The sequence below is a fragment of the Thamnophis sirtalis genome, unplaced genomic scaffold (genome assembly GCF_051295495.1).
Source record: "Thamnophis sirtalis isolate CommonGarterSnake01/CBP01778 unplaced genomic scaffold, rThaSir2_p1.2 scaffold_10, whole genome shotgun sequence".
In the NCBI taxonomy this organism is placed as follows: Eukaryota; Metazoa; Chordata; class Lepidosauria; order Squamata; family Natricidae; genus Thamnophis; species Thamnophis sirtalis.
In genome coordinates, this window is record NW_028261390.1 from 9,393,616 (window position 1) to 9,410,524 (window position 16,909).

Consider the following 16,909-nt stretch of genomic DNA (forward strand, 5'->3'; position numbering starts at 1 on the left):
AGTATTTGCGCTGCCCCCAAGGAGATGGCAGGCTGCAGCTGGGCACCATCAGTCCCCCCACACCCTCGCCACCTCTCGTGCTTGCCATGCTCATCCCCCAGGCTTATTTTCCGGGTAGGGCTTATATCAGGCCAACCTCCAAAATATCAGGCTTGGGCTTGTTTTCAGGGTGGGTCTTATTTTTGGGGAAACACAGTATTTATCACTGCTTGAATAAAAGTGGATGTGGTGGCTTCGTGATTAGAACAGAGGCTTGATGACCGGCAAGCTCAAGTTTGAAACCCGGGTACTACATGCCAGGGTGAGCTCCTGCTATTTGCTCCAGCTCCTGCCCACCTAGAAGTTCAAAAAGCATGTAAGTAGATAAATTGGGGAAGCTTGAGTGGGATCAAAAGACAGCCCCCCCCCCACTGGATGTCGTCCAGGCAACAGTGACATCATTAGCTAATACCACTCAACCCCTAAGTGCCTTGGTGGCTGCTTCTGGATCCTGTCAGCTACTGAATATCTACTGTTTTTGACGCAGTGGACTTCCAGCTTTCTGTAAATCGTCATACGCTAAATAAATAAATGATAACTAGTTGGATACAACCTTTCATGAAAGACGGAAAAAACCACAGCCAAATTTCCAATAGCCCTTTTTGTGTCCCCCCCCCCGGGAGGGGGGAGGTTGGTTAAAAAAAATCCAATGCACATTTATACAAAAAGATTTATTAAAAAACCAGTAAGACACTACTACATCATGACACTGTCACACTGGGCTTTAAAACACAAGACCTGCTCTACAATACTGGGAACAAAATGGGAACGGGGCATAAGTCAAGTTGATTCCTTAAGCATAGCAATTAAAAAATATAAGACGGTGAAACAATTCTGTGCAATCAAACGTCAGAGGGGACCCACATCTTACTTTCAAATTCAGTGACTTGATACATTTTTTTTTAAGTTTGACTGCGGTTAGCAGGCGGCATGGGCCGCCTCAAAATGAATCTTCCAGTGGAGAATACTGCTTGTCCACCTAGAGAGAAAGAAAAACAAGTCAGTTTGGGAAGACCAACAAGGTAGCCAAAAGTTTACAGAAAACTGCTTAGATAGCCCTACTTCCCACTACGTAAATATAGTATCAACATTAATCAAATATGCTTTTTATATTAAAGCTGAACAGGAGAGTCCATGAGCTGGAAATCCACATGTGCACCACGGTTTGGAAAAGGATCTTTCCACATCTGAAATTGCTCAAGAGATATTTATTTATTTACTTCACAAAATGCCATAAAGCATCTCCGCAAACCTTTAATTCTCAACCACCACTAGGTTGTAGCTGGGTGGTGACTATTTTGGCCCAAGACCTCTATTAAAGACTTATGCTGGGCAGCTAAACAGCACTATTTGTCCATTTAAGAAGAATGCAATGAGGAAAAAGAGTTAATAGTCTACTATATAAGACGTAAATAGGGGTATGTGAATCTATAAATATATATATATTTATATATGTATATATTGAAAAGTTAGAGAAGTTGTCACAACAGGACTTCAGCTCAAGAACATCTTGCAATTACTGCTACAACAGTGTCTATAAAAATGGGAAAAGCAAGCATTAAAATAGATTAATAAAATATAAAATTAATACTGGAAAATCCAGAGACAAGCTGTATCCTTAGAAGAACAAACAGTTAAAATTATTCAGTAAGCTGACGTATTTAACCATTACTGGGCCTGTAAAAAATGCATTAAAATTATATTACGAGGAGTTTTGTTTTACAAGCAAAGAAATAAGTGAAGGCAAAGCTTGAAGTATCCATTTTATTATAAGGCTGATACAGGATGTTGGAAGAGACCATACCAAACGGCAGCATTCGAGAGCGTGAGCATCTCGTACCCTGTCCGCATTGAGCGGGCCTGTGAGAATCGGGAAGTCAGCGCGACACAGGGCCTGCAAGGAAGTTCCCGCTGGCGGGTACAAACAAGGTATAATATCAGAGTTAGTAGGCAATACTAGTTCGCGGCAATTCCTTAATTTGTACCCATTAGCAGTACTTTACCTGTTAACTTTACTGACTTGTTAATTTTACAGGGCAAAAGGTAAAAGCTTAAGAGGACCTGGGTTACTTATCTTCAAAGTCACTATGTTACATTACGGTAAGCACTTCTGGGTGCTGTAAAATTTTAAAACATTATTATATAGTATCTTACACAAAGTTTTTGAGAAAACTACTATTAATTAACGAAGTTAGACTTAGAATGCGGCTTTACAAATGCGGAACATACCTGTCTGCAATAGGCTGCAAATGGAATAATTTAGTAGGGTTTGTAGCTGTTTTGATGGCCTCCTCGCCGAGATACCTTCCCGTAACCACTCTGCTGATCTGAACAAAAAGTTCAGGTGTAAGGCTCAAAAAGACTAAAGAAGCTATTGTAAAACATCCCTTTCCTTTGTAAAATCCAGATTCAGCCAGTTTTGTTCCATACGGTATCAACCTTGTGAACTCTCAAGCTTCCTCTTTCCGCTATGTATTCAAGGTGGACAGTGATTCATATTTATATGTATTCATATGTTACGAGTGTAGGTGTGTGTGTGTGTACACACACACACATACACACACAGAAATATATGTGTGTGTGTGTCTTTGTGTGTGTATATATGCAGCATATCTGTGTGTGTGTTATGTATGTGTACCCTTTTGAGAGCAGGCAACAGAATTTCATTTTTAATGTGTGCCAGAGGGCCCACAGGAAAAAAATGACAATAAAGGTTACCTCTTTGTATTATATTAACATTACAAATGTGAATATAATAGGAATGGGAATGAGTTGGAAGGGACCTTGGAGGTCTTCTAGTCCAACCCCCTGCTTAGGGTTAGGGTAACTCTATCCCATTTCAGACAAATGGTTATCCAATCTCTTCTTAAAAACTTCCAGTGTTGAAACATTCACAACTTCTGGAGGGAAGCTGTTCCACGATTAGTTGTTCTGTCAGGAAATTTCTCCTTAGTTCTAGGTTGCTTCTCTTTGATTAGTTTCCACCCATTGATTCTTGTTCTACCCTCAGGCGCTTTGGAGAATAATTTGACTCCCTCTTCTTTGTGGAAGCCCTGATATATTGGAGCACTGCTTTCATCTCTCTCCTAGTCCTTCTTTTCATTAAACTAGACATACCAAGTTCCTGCAACCTTTCTATGTAAGTTTTAGCCCAGTCCCCTAATCCTCTTTGTTGCTCTTCTCTATAAAACAGGTATAAATCTAATTTCTTAAATAATTATCTGCCAAAATAAAAATCAGAGTATCACACTTTTAAAAATAAATTATATTCTAGGACTGTGATGGTGAACCTATGGCATGCGTGTCACAGGTGACACGCAGAGCAATCTCTGCAGGCATGTCAGCTGTCGTCCCAGCCCAGCTCCACCGCACATGCGTGCGTGCCTCCCACCAGCCAGCTGGTCTTTGGGTCTCTGCCGCACATGCTCAGGGAGAGGGGTGCATGTGCGGGGGGTGCTCTCATTGCATTTTGGGGATTCGCTTGCATTCACCCGCCCCTCCCCGCACCCCATTTTGGGCCTGGAAAGACTCCTGCACTAACCTGGAAACCAAAAATGGGTGAGGGCGACGCAGGTCTATGCGCAGGGGATGTGTGTGCATGCGCAGGAGGCGCTTGTGTTGCATTTTGGAGTATCGCGAACATGCACACATTTCCGCAATTTCGCGCGCACTTTGGGCATTCGGCACCAAAAAGGTTAGCCATCACTGCTCTAGGAATACTTCTTCCAGAAGCAGATAGTAATAATGAGAGAAGGCCAAGTCTTAATTATTTCATCACTACCTGATAACCCAGCGTTGCACGAGTATTTATTTATAGGGGGGAAATGTCAGGAACAAACGTAATTTCTAATGTTGGGTTTCCCCCTTACCAGAGGGAGCCCCCTTTTGAAGTACTGGGAAGTCATTACCATGTCAAACCCACTGCGCTGTACAGTGGAAGCCATTTTACGGCAGTGTAGTAGAAGCTATTTTAAAGCACAACAGGCTGTATCTTAACAGAACACCCCCACCACCTCCACAGGGGTGTTAGGGATTTCTTACCCCCTACAGTATTTTTCTCCAGTGAACTGTGTACCAAGTTTGGTTGAAATTGCTCAAGGCGTTCCAGAATTATGCTGGAACATACATACGCAGCCATTTTTATATAGAGAGAGATATATAGAAGGGAATATGCTAAAGCATTAATGATATACTTGATTAGCACCATACGGTGGGGATATCATCATCTGTTAGAAATTCCACAACTTGAAAAGAGGTATCTTTGGAAATGCCTGTTATGTTCTCTAGAAGGGACACTGCCTACTACTCTAGCTTCAAGTTGTTCTGGCTTATGAGCTGGTACATCAACTTCTTGTCCAAGCTGGCACGGTTCGCCATTCTTTTCAGTGTTCCTTAGCAAATTTTGCGCAAGATGCTGCAAAGATGCAAAGAGCAGCACATAAAAAAAAAGTGGGGGAGAGAAAGAATTAAAAGCACTGGGGGCTCTGGTATCGATATAACTTAATCATGGATCTGCAGCACCAAGCAGTCGAAGGCTCAAAGTTCTTCAGAACTGGAACTATAGGACTGTACTAGAAGTTGTCCGTTTTCATTTTGTCAGATTTTTTTTTTTGTAAAATGGGCTCCAATATTTTCTGCTCAGGTTTTCAACTGCTCATAGAAAAGGACGTTCCATCTTTCGAAAAAGCCTATCACTACAAGCACAATAGTTTTGTTATTTTAAATAACAGAGAAACTGCATAATATTCTGCAGCTAGTCCTCGACTTACCAGTTTGCTTAGCGAGTTACTACGGCACTGAAAGAAGTGACTTACGACCATCCCCATGGTCAGGTGATCATTCAGGTGCTTGGCAGCTGACTCGTATTTATGATGGTTATAGTGCGTCCCAGGGTCAGGGGCCTTTTGTGACTTTCTAACAGGCAAAGCCAATGGGGAAGCCAGATTCAGTTGTGTTACTAACTTCACAACTGCAGTGAATCACTTGACAACTGTGGCAAGAAAGGGCCTAAAATGGGCAAAATTCACTTAAATGTCTTGCTTAGCCACAGAAATTTTGGGCTCACTTGTAGTCAAGGCCTACATTTATATGAAATAGCTCCTTTCAGATGATTTAGGTCCAGAATGAAAGGCGTGCAGGGGTGGGCTGAGAATCTGCCCAGTTCGGCGAACCTGCAAATCCCACCCCTGGCTGGCCCCGCCCCAACCCTCCCAGGAGTCTCCACACGGCCCACTTTGGATGCCAGGTAAGTGCAGGGCCCGCACAGAGGCTCAGGTAGGAAGAAAAACAGGCCTCCCAGAAATTCCGGAAGTCTGAAAACAGGCCCATTTCTGGCCTCCGGAGCCCAGGGGAGGCTGTTTTCGCCCTCCCAGAGGCACGAAGAAAGTCTCCGGAGCCTGGGGAGGGCAAAAACACATCCCCACCCCACCAGCTATGGTACAGGAGGCCGACTAGGTCACGCCCACCATGGCCATGCCCACCCAACAACCGGGCAGAGAACCCGTTGCTAAAATTTTTGAAGCCCACCACTGAAGACGTTTGTTTCAGGTAGGGAGGTTTTAGGGAGAGGAGGCCAAGACGGCAGTAAAGGCAGCTTGAAATGGCTAAATAGAGGTACAGGAAGGAAGGCTCTGAGGAAATCGATGGTTAGGCAATGCACAAGGCATATGAAGAAGCTGAGAAGTGAGAAGCACCAGGCTCATCCATATCAGCCAACATGACCTTTCCAGATTTTGTTTCATGCAAACTCCAGAATTACGTCTTCATTGTCCAGAACCATAGTTGACCTTGAGTGCTTTGGTACAACTTTGTGAATTCATAGTTTTAGGGTTGAAATAAAACTGTTTACCCAACAATACATCAATAATTTTTTGCCGAATACGTACTGCTATAATCTGGATATCCATAATAGTTATTGTAGCCGGTGTAGTCATAGCCTCCGTAGCCTCCATAACCTTGACTGTTGTATCCATAGTTGCCATACCCCTGGTTCCAATAATTATTGTATCCTGTGTTCCAGCTTTGACTGGAGCCTACAACAAAATTGCAGCAAGAGAATTAAAACAAACCTGAGTTTTTATTTGATGTTGCATTCAAGCAAACTGACCCTTTGAAACAGTACTTTGTTTCCAAAAACATAATACATATACATAAATGTTATGTACAATATACATAAATTATGAATTTATATTCATAATTATGTACAATATAACATATTTTTCAGAGTATAAGATGCACCTTTTTCTCTCAGAAAAGAGGCTGAAAATCTTGGTGCGTCTTATATACTGAATACGGCATATTTGGCCTCCTGAAACCCTGCCCCCTTCACCAAAATGGCCGTGCATAGCTTGTAGGAAGCTTTCAGAGAGCTCCTGGGGTCTGCGGTGGGAGAATGAGCAAACCCCACCCCCACCCCCAGGAGCACTCTATAAATTTCCTAATGCCCCCCCCCTTTTGACAAAAAATGGGTCCATTTTCATGAAAATGGGCCATTTTTTGCTCATATTTGCCCCCACCCCCAGGAACACTCTACAAGCCACCTAAAGGCTATTCATGCTCTTCTTTTGGGGGGGGGGAAACGGGCCCATTTTTGCAAAAAACAGGCTATTTTTGAGAGGGCTGCAGAGTGCAAAAACTTTTTTTTAAAATTTGACTCTTCAAAACCTTGGTGCATCTTATGCTCCGGTGCGTCTTATACTCCGAAAAATACGTACATAAATTTGTATATCGCACAAATTTTATGCTAATAAATGATGCTTGAGCCATGCACCCTGCAGCTCACATACTAAATAACATGGCAATATATACCCAAAGTTTGCTGGCGAGTTGCCATCCAAGCAAAAATGTCAGGCACCTTTGTTGAAGCAAGCTGCCTCACGCTTTTTATATTTTTTTTATAAAAAGAAAAGGTATTAAAAAGAGAAAACAGAAACACCTCAGCACTCTTCCTCTTGCTACCTATTTTCCATTTTTTATGGAGGGAGGGGGTAGCAGGGCATAGACCAGCAGGCCAGAAATGGAGGGCTAACCAGCTTTGAGCCCGACTCTTTCCTGTCTGGATTCAGGGGAGAAATAAAGGTGTAAGGAGGACACCAAATTATTCCTTGTGATGCTGGCTAAGGCATTTCTCATTGACCTAATTTTACGCAGGCATGGATTTTGACATCACCGTTAACTATTAAAATGCTGCACAACAACAGTCTCTGTGTGTTTCATTTCAGGCAAGCCAATGAGGGCCTTTTTTTATGATGGTGCAGCAGCAGCAGCTGGATCACATTGTGCCACACGTTTGAATGGGTTACATAACTTTCCCAACTGCTCAAAATTATCCCCTCTAGCAGTTCCTTCTCAAATTTGAAAATAATGCCACACAAATTAATCTCTTCATCTAAACACAAAGCCAGTGGCTGAATTATTAACAAGAATGGTGAAACTCAAAAACACTCAGATATGTGGAAAAGACCAGCATTTTTTTTTAAATGCAAAAACCTACCTCCACCACGGCCACGGGTTCTTCCAGAAAATCCGCCTCGAGTTCCCCACTGCTGTTGCTGCTGATATTGCTCTTTTGACATTGCTACTTTTATTTCACACTGAAATATTTAAAAAAAAGAATCAACCGATTATTTAGGTATTTTTGTGAAGTGTCAATTATCTACTCCACATTATCATCTTTAACTATGACATTAAGGCTTCTATATTCACTGGGGAAGGCAAAGCAATATATTCCTCATATGATTTGCCAATGTAATTGTTTAAAAACTTTATGTCACAGAAAATGCAAATTTAATTTTTTTTAAAAGGTTAGCATCACATCACGTTCTCTCAAATACCTTGGTAAGAATTATGCATGTTTCAGCAGTAACTACTTAATGAGACAGGTTAAATATTTTTGTAACTGGCAAAACGTTATTAAATGTTTGCTTTTGAAATTAACTTAATTTCACCAAGTAATATATGCTCCAAATACTGTTACTAGGGGAAAAATTGTAAAAGCAAGAAAACACCATTAGTAAAATATTGGTAACCCATTACCAAACACTTTAGAAGAATCTTTTTGAAATTACTATCACCATTAATAAACTACATCAAATCGAAAACGATTAGAAAATGGTAACTCTTATTGAAACAAAAAAAAAATTAGACTACATAACACAAACACATACTGTACATAGAGAGACATATACACAAAATAATGTAACTTATGGCGTAATGGAGAAAAAAAAACATTGCAGCACACAGCACCCTTTATTAATTTTTCTCGTTCTGCAAAAAACATGCAATCTCTTTCAAAACTTCCCAACTCATTGGTGTATAGATTGAATGAAGATCAAAGGACTGTGTGTGGTTAATCACAGATAATGATTTCAAGTAGTTGTTCACCAAACAGAGGATTTTTGAGAAGCATGCAAAAAATGCATCACACTTGTTACAAGTGTCGCTTCATCCAAGGAATCCACACCAGCCTCTCCATTTGTGTTCTCTCCTGTCTATACTGCAATCTTCAAAGCACTGACCTGAACAAAACCAGGATTCGCTTTCTAAAAAGAAGGCGTTTTGGAATCATAGCTTGAAACATACTTTACTAAGACCAACGTTATGATATTTTTTCTCCATGATTTTCTTCACTGGTTCTTCATCTTTGAAAGTAATGAAGCAAAATCCTCTGCGCTTATTGGTTTTGTTGTCCATAGGAAGTTCTATTGATTCCACCTGATCAATATACCAAACAAGATTGATAAAAATCAGTTATTCTGTAGTCCAATTGTTATAAAACTTAACAGTCATTTATTTATTAATGTTAAGCAACCATTATAAATATCTGAAGAGACTTCCTATTAGACCATTTACTGAGTTAGAATGTTTATACTGCTGATCATAAATGAACTTTTATTTATTTATGAGATTATACATAAAATTGGTAATTACCAAAATCCATATAAAATCCAGCTCAACCTCCTTATAAATCATTACGTCTATCTATAAACTTACTAAGATAAGGTAACTCTAAATATTTATAATGATTTCACTTTTACAGAAAAGATGCCTAAAATTTGACTCACCTCTGCAAACTTACTACCAGTATTTAGATTTAATTTGAAATGCTCTGTTTCATATAATAGAATTTCTTCTACAATAAAATGAGTGCAATTCCCCCTCTCCATTTAACTCAGTGCTAAAACATCTGTTGATTTTAGTGAAGTTGGCATTACCTCACAATCCCAGAAATGATCACCAATACAATTATGACATTCTAATCAGTGACAGATCAATGCTTAACTTGGCTTCTGGGTGAAAAAAAATGAGGCATCCCAAGAAGCACTTGGTTTATTATAATTTAAGATTATAAACTCTATGCACTTCTGCCCTCTAATTGAAGACAAGATCAAAATTGATATTTACATAAACAATTGTGAATCAAACAAACTGGCCAAACTAACACCCAAAACAAATACAGGTAGTCCTTGATTTACAGCAGTTCATTTAGTTACGAAGTTACAGTGGCATTGACTTATAACCATTTTTGACACTTATAATCTCACCCCTAGTGTCCACATGATTAAAATTCAGATGCTTGGCAACTGACACATATTTATGATGGTTGTAGTGTTCCAGGGACAGGTGAGATCCCCTTTTGCCACCTTCTGACAAGTGCAGTCAATGGGGAAGCCAGATTCACTTAACAACCGGGTTACTAACTTAGCAACTGCATCTATTCACTTAACAACTGTGGCAAGAAAGCTCATAAAATGGGGCAAAATTCACTTAACTGTCTTGTTTAGCAACATAAATGTTGGGTTCAATTGTGGTCATAAGTCAAGGACTATTTGTACTACATTTTCTTCTTCAAAGATATTATACCATTATCTAAATAATTAAGAATTCGTTAACCAAGACATGAAAACAATTAACTCACCTCACCAAAACCTCCAAAATATTCCCTTATTTTCTCTTCTGGTGTATCTGGAGATAAGCCACCCACAAAAATCTTTTTCACTGGTTCTTTTGTTTTCATTGCTTTAGCTCTTTTAGGATCAATCACTTTGCCATTCAGTTTGTGCTCTTTCTGATCCATGACCTGAAAGCAATTTTTCTTTTTTTTTAAAAGGTTTCCAAAATAAAACATATTATGTTTTTATGACTATAATGCAACAACCCGTATCTTATCATTTGTATGGTCTTGAAATTAATAGAACCTCAAGAACTGGCACAATATTTTCACTTTTTCATTACTGATGTGTGCTTATCTGTTTATTTTGTTTATTAAATTTATATGCCACCCATCTCGCCTGGAGACAATTCTAGGCAGCTTGTCTAGATAGAAAGAAATAAAAACAAGCTTACCTTTTCCACACTCTCAGATTCTTTAAACAGCACAAAGCCAAAGCCTCTTGACCGCCCTGTAATTGGGTCTAACTTCAGAGTGCAATCTACAACTTCACCAAATTTTGTGAAGTAATCCTTAAGATCCTTCTTTGTAGTATCCCAGCTAAGGCCGCCGATGAACATTTTTCTGTAGACACAATTGAGTTTAAAGCTGTAAATTATCAACACTATATAGCAGCATATGTCACAAGTATACCAATTTGTCCTTTAAGGTTCCAAGATTACAAAAATGTTTAAAAACAAATCATCCGGGTTCACAATCACCTTCTGTGACCTAAATGCACTAGAAAAATGAAGTGGGTTTGAAATTTATTCTTTATGTTAATATTTAAGAGAAATAAGCGTACAGTACAACTGCAGGGGCCACACACACAAACCCCACTGATTCGATCAATGAATCTTGGGAGGAGATTCACACCAAAGATCTTATTTTTCAAAAACTTTTCTAGCTAGAGGCTGATCTGCAAATGGAAAGTGTCCCATCAGCCTGGTATTACTGCATGAAGAGAAAATGAGCAAAAGAAAAGCCCCTTACATTTAGCTAAGCCTAATGGCTGCCAATGAGTCTGAAAGACTCTCTCAGAACAGGACACATAGGATTTTTTACTTAAATAGCGAAGTTAATCATAGTATTGTCCAAACAGCAAAGCCCCATTCCTTCCTCCATTCTGCTGACAGTTCAAGCTAACACCCACTCAGTAGCCTAAAATACTCCCCCATAGCTATACGCTTACCTACATAAGAGATAAAGTAGGGCTGCCACCTTGGCATGGAAGTGACCACACAACTGGCTGGCTCTGCTTACATGTCATATCCAAGGCTGCTTTTACTCTATATTGCAACAAAACAAAGTGATGGGTGTCTTAGACCTTAGTGCAAGCACAAGTGTTTTTGTCTGAATGCATATCAATAACAAAATTTGCACCAAGTTTAAAAATACTAATAGTGTCAGCTTCAGTCTCTTGATTTTTAAAGTGAATCTTACTGTGAGAACTGTGTATAAACTGCACATGACACAGAACTTACTAATGAAACATTATGGATTGTCAATTTTTCAGATCTCAGTCATGCCTTATCTTTATAGTTCCATATGCTACAGCAAGTAAGTTTTTCATGTAATATTTTATCTATTTATATTTCCTGTTTCTAAACCGCCCAATCTCCCTCAGAGATTTTTACATTGATATTACTCCTATAAATCTTTGCCATATAAAATACTAACAGCAATTTCCAAAATGATAGGTAAGGACATGTTCAGCCGCTCCCTACATACCAATGCCAAACAGAGAAATTTATAATCAGGGAACTGAATGTACGACATATTCAAGTTTTCCAAACAGGCCAAAATACTAAAACCATAATTATCTCTTCTTCAGAACAGCATATTGAAGTCTCACTTCTCTTCCCAGCCAACGCCACGGAATTTTTTATCTTAAGTTTGCACCTTATACTTGTTTACTGCATGTGATGAAACGCAAATGTCGAAAGAACACCTCATATTTGGGCTGAATAAAATTCTACATGGAAACATTAACTGATTTTCAGAAGTGGATTATTGAAAAAGAACCAGATGGCGCATATTTAGGTTAAAATAAATAAGCATATTTATTAGATAAATAAGATATTAAATAAATTATTAGATGAATATGCATTATTACAAAAGTTCAAAAATAGACCGACCACCATTTGATTGGGACAGTATAAGATTCCTGCCTTGAGTAAGGGGTAAGACCAGAAGACCCCTGAGGTCCATTCCAGGCCTATGATTCTATTATTCAAAGGCTGATAACCAGATGCACGTTGTAAAACAGGGACCCATGACTACACATGTGGCCACTGAAGCATCCCACAAAATTAAAATTTGGGATTTCTGATTAAGCATTGGGGATTTAAACAGAAACCAGATTCTCTGGCTTTGCAGAGGCTTATGACAAGGGGAATCAGCTTAGAGAGAGGAGGAAACCAAGAGATAAAATTAGATAGAATTAGTATCTTAAGCCTCAGTAAGGCTTAAGATCTCACAACTGTTAAAAACCATTCCCAAAAGTTTTTTAAAAAAAATATCCTACCCTATTCTAATAATGTAACATTTCCAGCCATATCCTTGTGGCTCTAGAGGCCAAACAATGTTGTCTTCTCTCCCAAACCTTCACCACCTATATGTTTGTTAAAGACTTGGGGGGAGGGGATGAATTTCCACGTGACAAATGTCCTAAGTAAGCTATTGGTCTGCTTTATGTTGTTAATAGTTGTTAATTGAATGGAAGAAGATTCTTCCTCTTTAAGGTCATCAATGTGTTTGTTACTTAACTGTTTTTTAAAAAAAATCAAACACCTCAAAAAACCTGTGTATTTACAAGACAGATGCACCATGATTGACTTGACTATTTCAAATAAAACATGCAAACCATATGTAATACTAGAACTGCTTTTTAAAATAATGTACTAGTTTTGGTTGCATTAAAAGGTTTTCACGCAACAACTTTAAAGTTGTGACAGATTGAAGTGGAAAAAAATCACTCAAACACAGCCAATTTTTATCACTAGAGAACCCTCTATTAGGGTTCTGCTAAGTTTTTAAAACTGAAAAAGTTTGAAATCCTCTGCTTTAGAAAATCAAATCTCTATACCACACTGTATACAACACAAAAGCTTTCTTCTCAAAAATATCTGTGTATCCCCCAGATATTTAACAGCCAATCATGTCAACCACAAAATCTACATTAGGATCTATGAGGTTCCATATGTCAATGCCTTTCATGTGTTCATTAATCTACATTTCACTTTAAAAACACATTCACATTCACTGCCCAAACCTAAAACAAACTTTTCAGATTATTATCCCGAAACAAAGATAAAAAACTATGCAATTTCTCTGGTGCTTCCCTATTTCCCACAATACATTTTTGAAGCTGCATACATGGCCCTTTACCAACAAAAAATGTTGTTTTCATCCCACAGGTCATTTTATGTTCTTTTCAACTACGTGGGTCTAAAATACATGTTACTCTAAAATAGATTTTGCTTCTGGCTGGGGAAGAAGGCATATGAAATAATACAGGTAGACCTCGACTTACAACCACAACCGAGCCCAATATTTCTGTTGCTAAGTGAGACATTTGTTAAATGAGTTTTGACCGATTTTACAACCTTTCTTGCCACAGTTGTTAATTGAATCATTGCAGTTGTTAAGTGAAACTGGTTTCCCCATACACTCTGCTTGTCCGAAGGCTGCAAAAGGTGATCAGATGACTCCAGGACACTGCAACTGTCACAAATATGAGTCAGTTGTCAATTGTCTGAATTTCAATCACATGGGGATGCTGCAACAGTCGTTAAGTATGTGAAAAACGATCACAGATCAGTTGTCCCACCGATGTCGTAACTTTGAACAGTCACTAAATGAACTGTTGTTAAGTCGAAGATGATCTGTAAACCACGTGCCATTGAGTTAATGCGGATCACAAGTGTGTGATTTCGAACGACAGGCAGTCCTCAGCTTACAACCACAATTGAGCCCCCAAAGTTATGTCCCTAAGGGACAGACATTTGTGAAGTGAGCTTTGCCCCATTTTATGACTTTCCCTTGTCCCTCCCTTAATTAACTGTTAAGTTAATCCCCTCACTTGTTAAAATCCGCACATTCGGTTAAGTGAATCTGACTCCCCCACCCGCCCTGACTTTGCTCATCAGGTCGTAAAATGGGAAATCCCATGATACACACCTGGTCATAAATGCGAATCTGCTGTCAAGCATCTGGATGTAAATCACATGACTGTGGGGGGGAAGAGGGGAACACTGCAATGGTCATTAAGTGTCCCTTTTTTCCCCAAGCGCAGTTTCCAACTTCGGTCACCAAGCGAGTTGTTGTAAGTCGAAGACTGCCTGTGATGCCTGTCACTTCCATCCTTCCTTAGGATGGCCGTTTAAATCTAAAACACCGACCCCAAAGCAATCCCTTCTGGAGTTTTCCATGCACTTTCCTCCGCCAGCCCTGCATACTTCAGTGCACTGAAAGAGGGGGGGAACCAATTCTCGAATACAGCTCGTCTGCTTGGATCCACACTGTTTATCGCACATTAATACCATTGAGCGAGTCCAGAGGTATTTCAGGAGAAGAGTTCTCCACTCCTCTGCCCGCAATAGAATCCCTTATGCCACCAAGCTCGAAATTTTGGGCAAACCTAGAACTACCCAGCCTTCGGTCTGACCTAAGCGTAGTACACAAAATTATCTGCTACAACGTCCTGTGTGTCAACAACTACTTCAGCTTCAATTATACACCAGCACACAATAGATACAAACTTATGGTAAACCGCTCCTTGCAACTCGACTGCAAGAAAATACGACTTCAGCAACAGAGTGGTCAACGCCTGGGATGCTCTACCTGACTCTGTAGTTACATCCTCAAACCCCCAAAACTTTAACCTTAGACTGTTTACCGTGGACCTCACCCCATACCTAAGAGGTCTTTAAGGGGCCGTGCATAAGTGCACCAGGGTTCCTATCGTCCCTGTCCTACTGTCCCCATTTATTCATGTCCATTTCATGTATTCATAATCAAGTTTATACGTATATATGTTGTCTTATACATGCTTGACGAAATAAATAAATAAAGAAGCGGCGGCGGCGGCCAGAGTTTCTCCTGCAAGAGGCGATCGCCTCAGGATGCCCGTCGCCTCCTGCAGACCGAAAGCGATGATTGGGGGCGGTGGGGCGGGGGGGGAGAGAGAAGAGGAAAGGAGGCCTCCGGCTTACCCTTCATCCTCCTCGTTCTTGCTGGCGTCGATTTTGGCTCCTTCCGATTCGCCTGAGCCGCCGCCGCCGCCGCCTCCTCCCCCTCCGCCTTCTCCTTCACCTCCTCCTCCCTCGGCCTCTTCCATGCCATCGCCGCCGGGAGCCAGGATCCCTTCGAGCTGCTCGCTCTCTTCCGAAGCCTCCGCCAGCGCTTCGTCTCCGGCGAACTGGTCGTCCGACATGAGGGGAGGTTTCCCCGGCTGGGTTAAAAAAAAAAGAGACTCGGCGGGCCGGTTTCGAACCGGGGAAAGAGAAATAAATATGCCGCTGGAGGGGTGGGGGGGGGGGAATAAAAAAAGCAATGTTCTCCACAGGGGAAGGAAACGGGAGGTCTCTGGCTTTACTTCCTTCCTTTCTCGCACTTTTAATGGCGCCGCCTGGCTGATTCCGATCTAAAATGGCTGACGGGAAGAATGCGGCGGCGCGGGTCACGTGAGCCCCCGTTTCCTCGCGCGCATTTCCTCTCGCGCGCGCAACCACCGAGGCGATGGGCTAGAGCGGCGGCGATTTCGCGCCAACACTCGAAGCAATGCCACCTTGGGCTTTTTCCTCTCCTGTTGGCGCTTCCGACTGTCTGATTTCCCTTAACCCCTTATATTTTTTTCCCCTCCTCTACCTCGGCGTTCCCCACCCGACCTTGAAAATTTGTAGTTAAAATAGTGTGGAGAATGGCAACCCGCTCGATCTTATTTAAAGTTTGCCACGGCTGAAAAACACACGAGTCCTCGAGACATAAAAATAGGATTTTACGGGCTGCCACTATGTTGCATGCACATTTGAGTCACTTATGGCTTCTGTAGAAAAGGCGCCAGAAAAATTACTCCGCTGCAAAACAATCTTTTCAACTGATTCTTAAGCAGCCACGTGACATTTTATATAATATATATATGTTATTATAACATATAATAATATGTTATAACAACATATATGTTAAATATATATAATATATAAATTATGTCATGTTTTATACACACCCCTAGAAAATCGATAAACTGAGGCTTGGGCTTTATTAGCAAACATTTGCTAGTAAGGGCAAACTCTCGGAATATCAATTTTCTAGGGGAGTAGATAAAATAGATGACTCAAAAGCAACTAAAAACAATTTTTTAAATTTCCATTTTAAAAAAAATTATTTTTTAAAAAATAAAAGCAGATAAAATTCTCCCACTGAGCAGGGAACTGAAGACTAAAATCCTGCAACTGGGTGTTTTAAAGCACTGCTAGTCCCTTGCCATGAAGTGTTAATAAATTGACCCAATTTTTTTGGGAGAGCTTTAAATGCCCCCCTCAATGTCAACCAGTCTCAAAGACATAATTATTTTAAATAAGGAGGGGGAGGAATACAGGGAGCATTTAGAAAAATAAAAGTATTTGGAGGAGTCATCTTCAGCTCCCAACAAATCTTTAAAAAAAACCTTTATTATCTGTGATATTTGATACAGCACTTAAAACCACTGGAATCAGTTTGGAGTTGTCAGTGGCTCTAATTTAACCTTTCATTCCAAACAGGATTAATTTTGAATCTTCTCATATTTGGGATGTTTTATTCATACTTAAAACTACTGTATTTTTTAAAAAATAGCTTTGCTTTCTTAAAATACAAGCAACACGTTTAGCCTTTCCCATTTTGTTCTGTGAATATCTTTATTTGCAATTAATCAGCCATGTATGGAAGTGAAAACTTATC

At 40.1% G+C, this 16,909-nt stretch overlaps 1 protein-coding gene across 8 annotated transcripts; it reads right to left on the reverse strand.

Annotated features, from left to right (window-relative positions):
- Positions 1-695: 695 nt before the first annotated feature.
- HNRNPD (heterogeneous nuclear ribonucleoprotein D) lies at positions 696-15,623 on the reverse strand. Of its 8 annotated transcripts, XR_015697844.1 has the most exons (10): positions 15,184-15,622; positions 11,164-11,256; positions 10,384-10,552; positions 9,956-10,117; positions 8,620-8,751; positions 7,532-7,631; positions 5,925-6,071; positions 2,269-2,366; positions 1,844-1,950; positions 696-1,018 (listed from the first exon to the last, which is right to left on the reverse strand). XR_015697844.1 is itself a non-coding variant. In XM_087724012.1 (9 exons), the coding sequence occupies exons 1-8, from the start codon at positions 15,402-15,404 to the stop codon at positions 2,299-2,301; spliced, it is 1,092 nt and encodes a 363-aa protein (XP_087580138.1). In that variant the 5' UTR covers positions 15,405-15,622; the 3' UTR covers positions 696-1,018; positions 2,269-2,298. The 8 variants fall into 8 exon arrangements, 6 of the variants coding, with proteins under 6 accessions (XP_087580138.1, XP_087580137.1, XP_087580135.1 ...); XR_015697843.1 differs by having other exon boundaries at positions 1,844-2,366; XM_087724012.1 differs by lacking the exon at positions 1,844-1,950.
- Between the last annotated feature and the right edge of the window lie 1,286 nt (positions 15,624-16,909).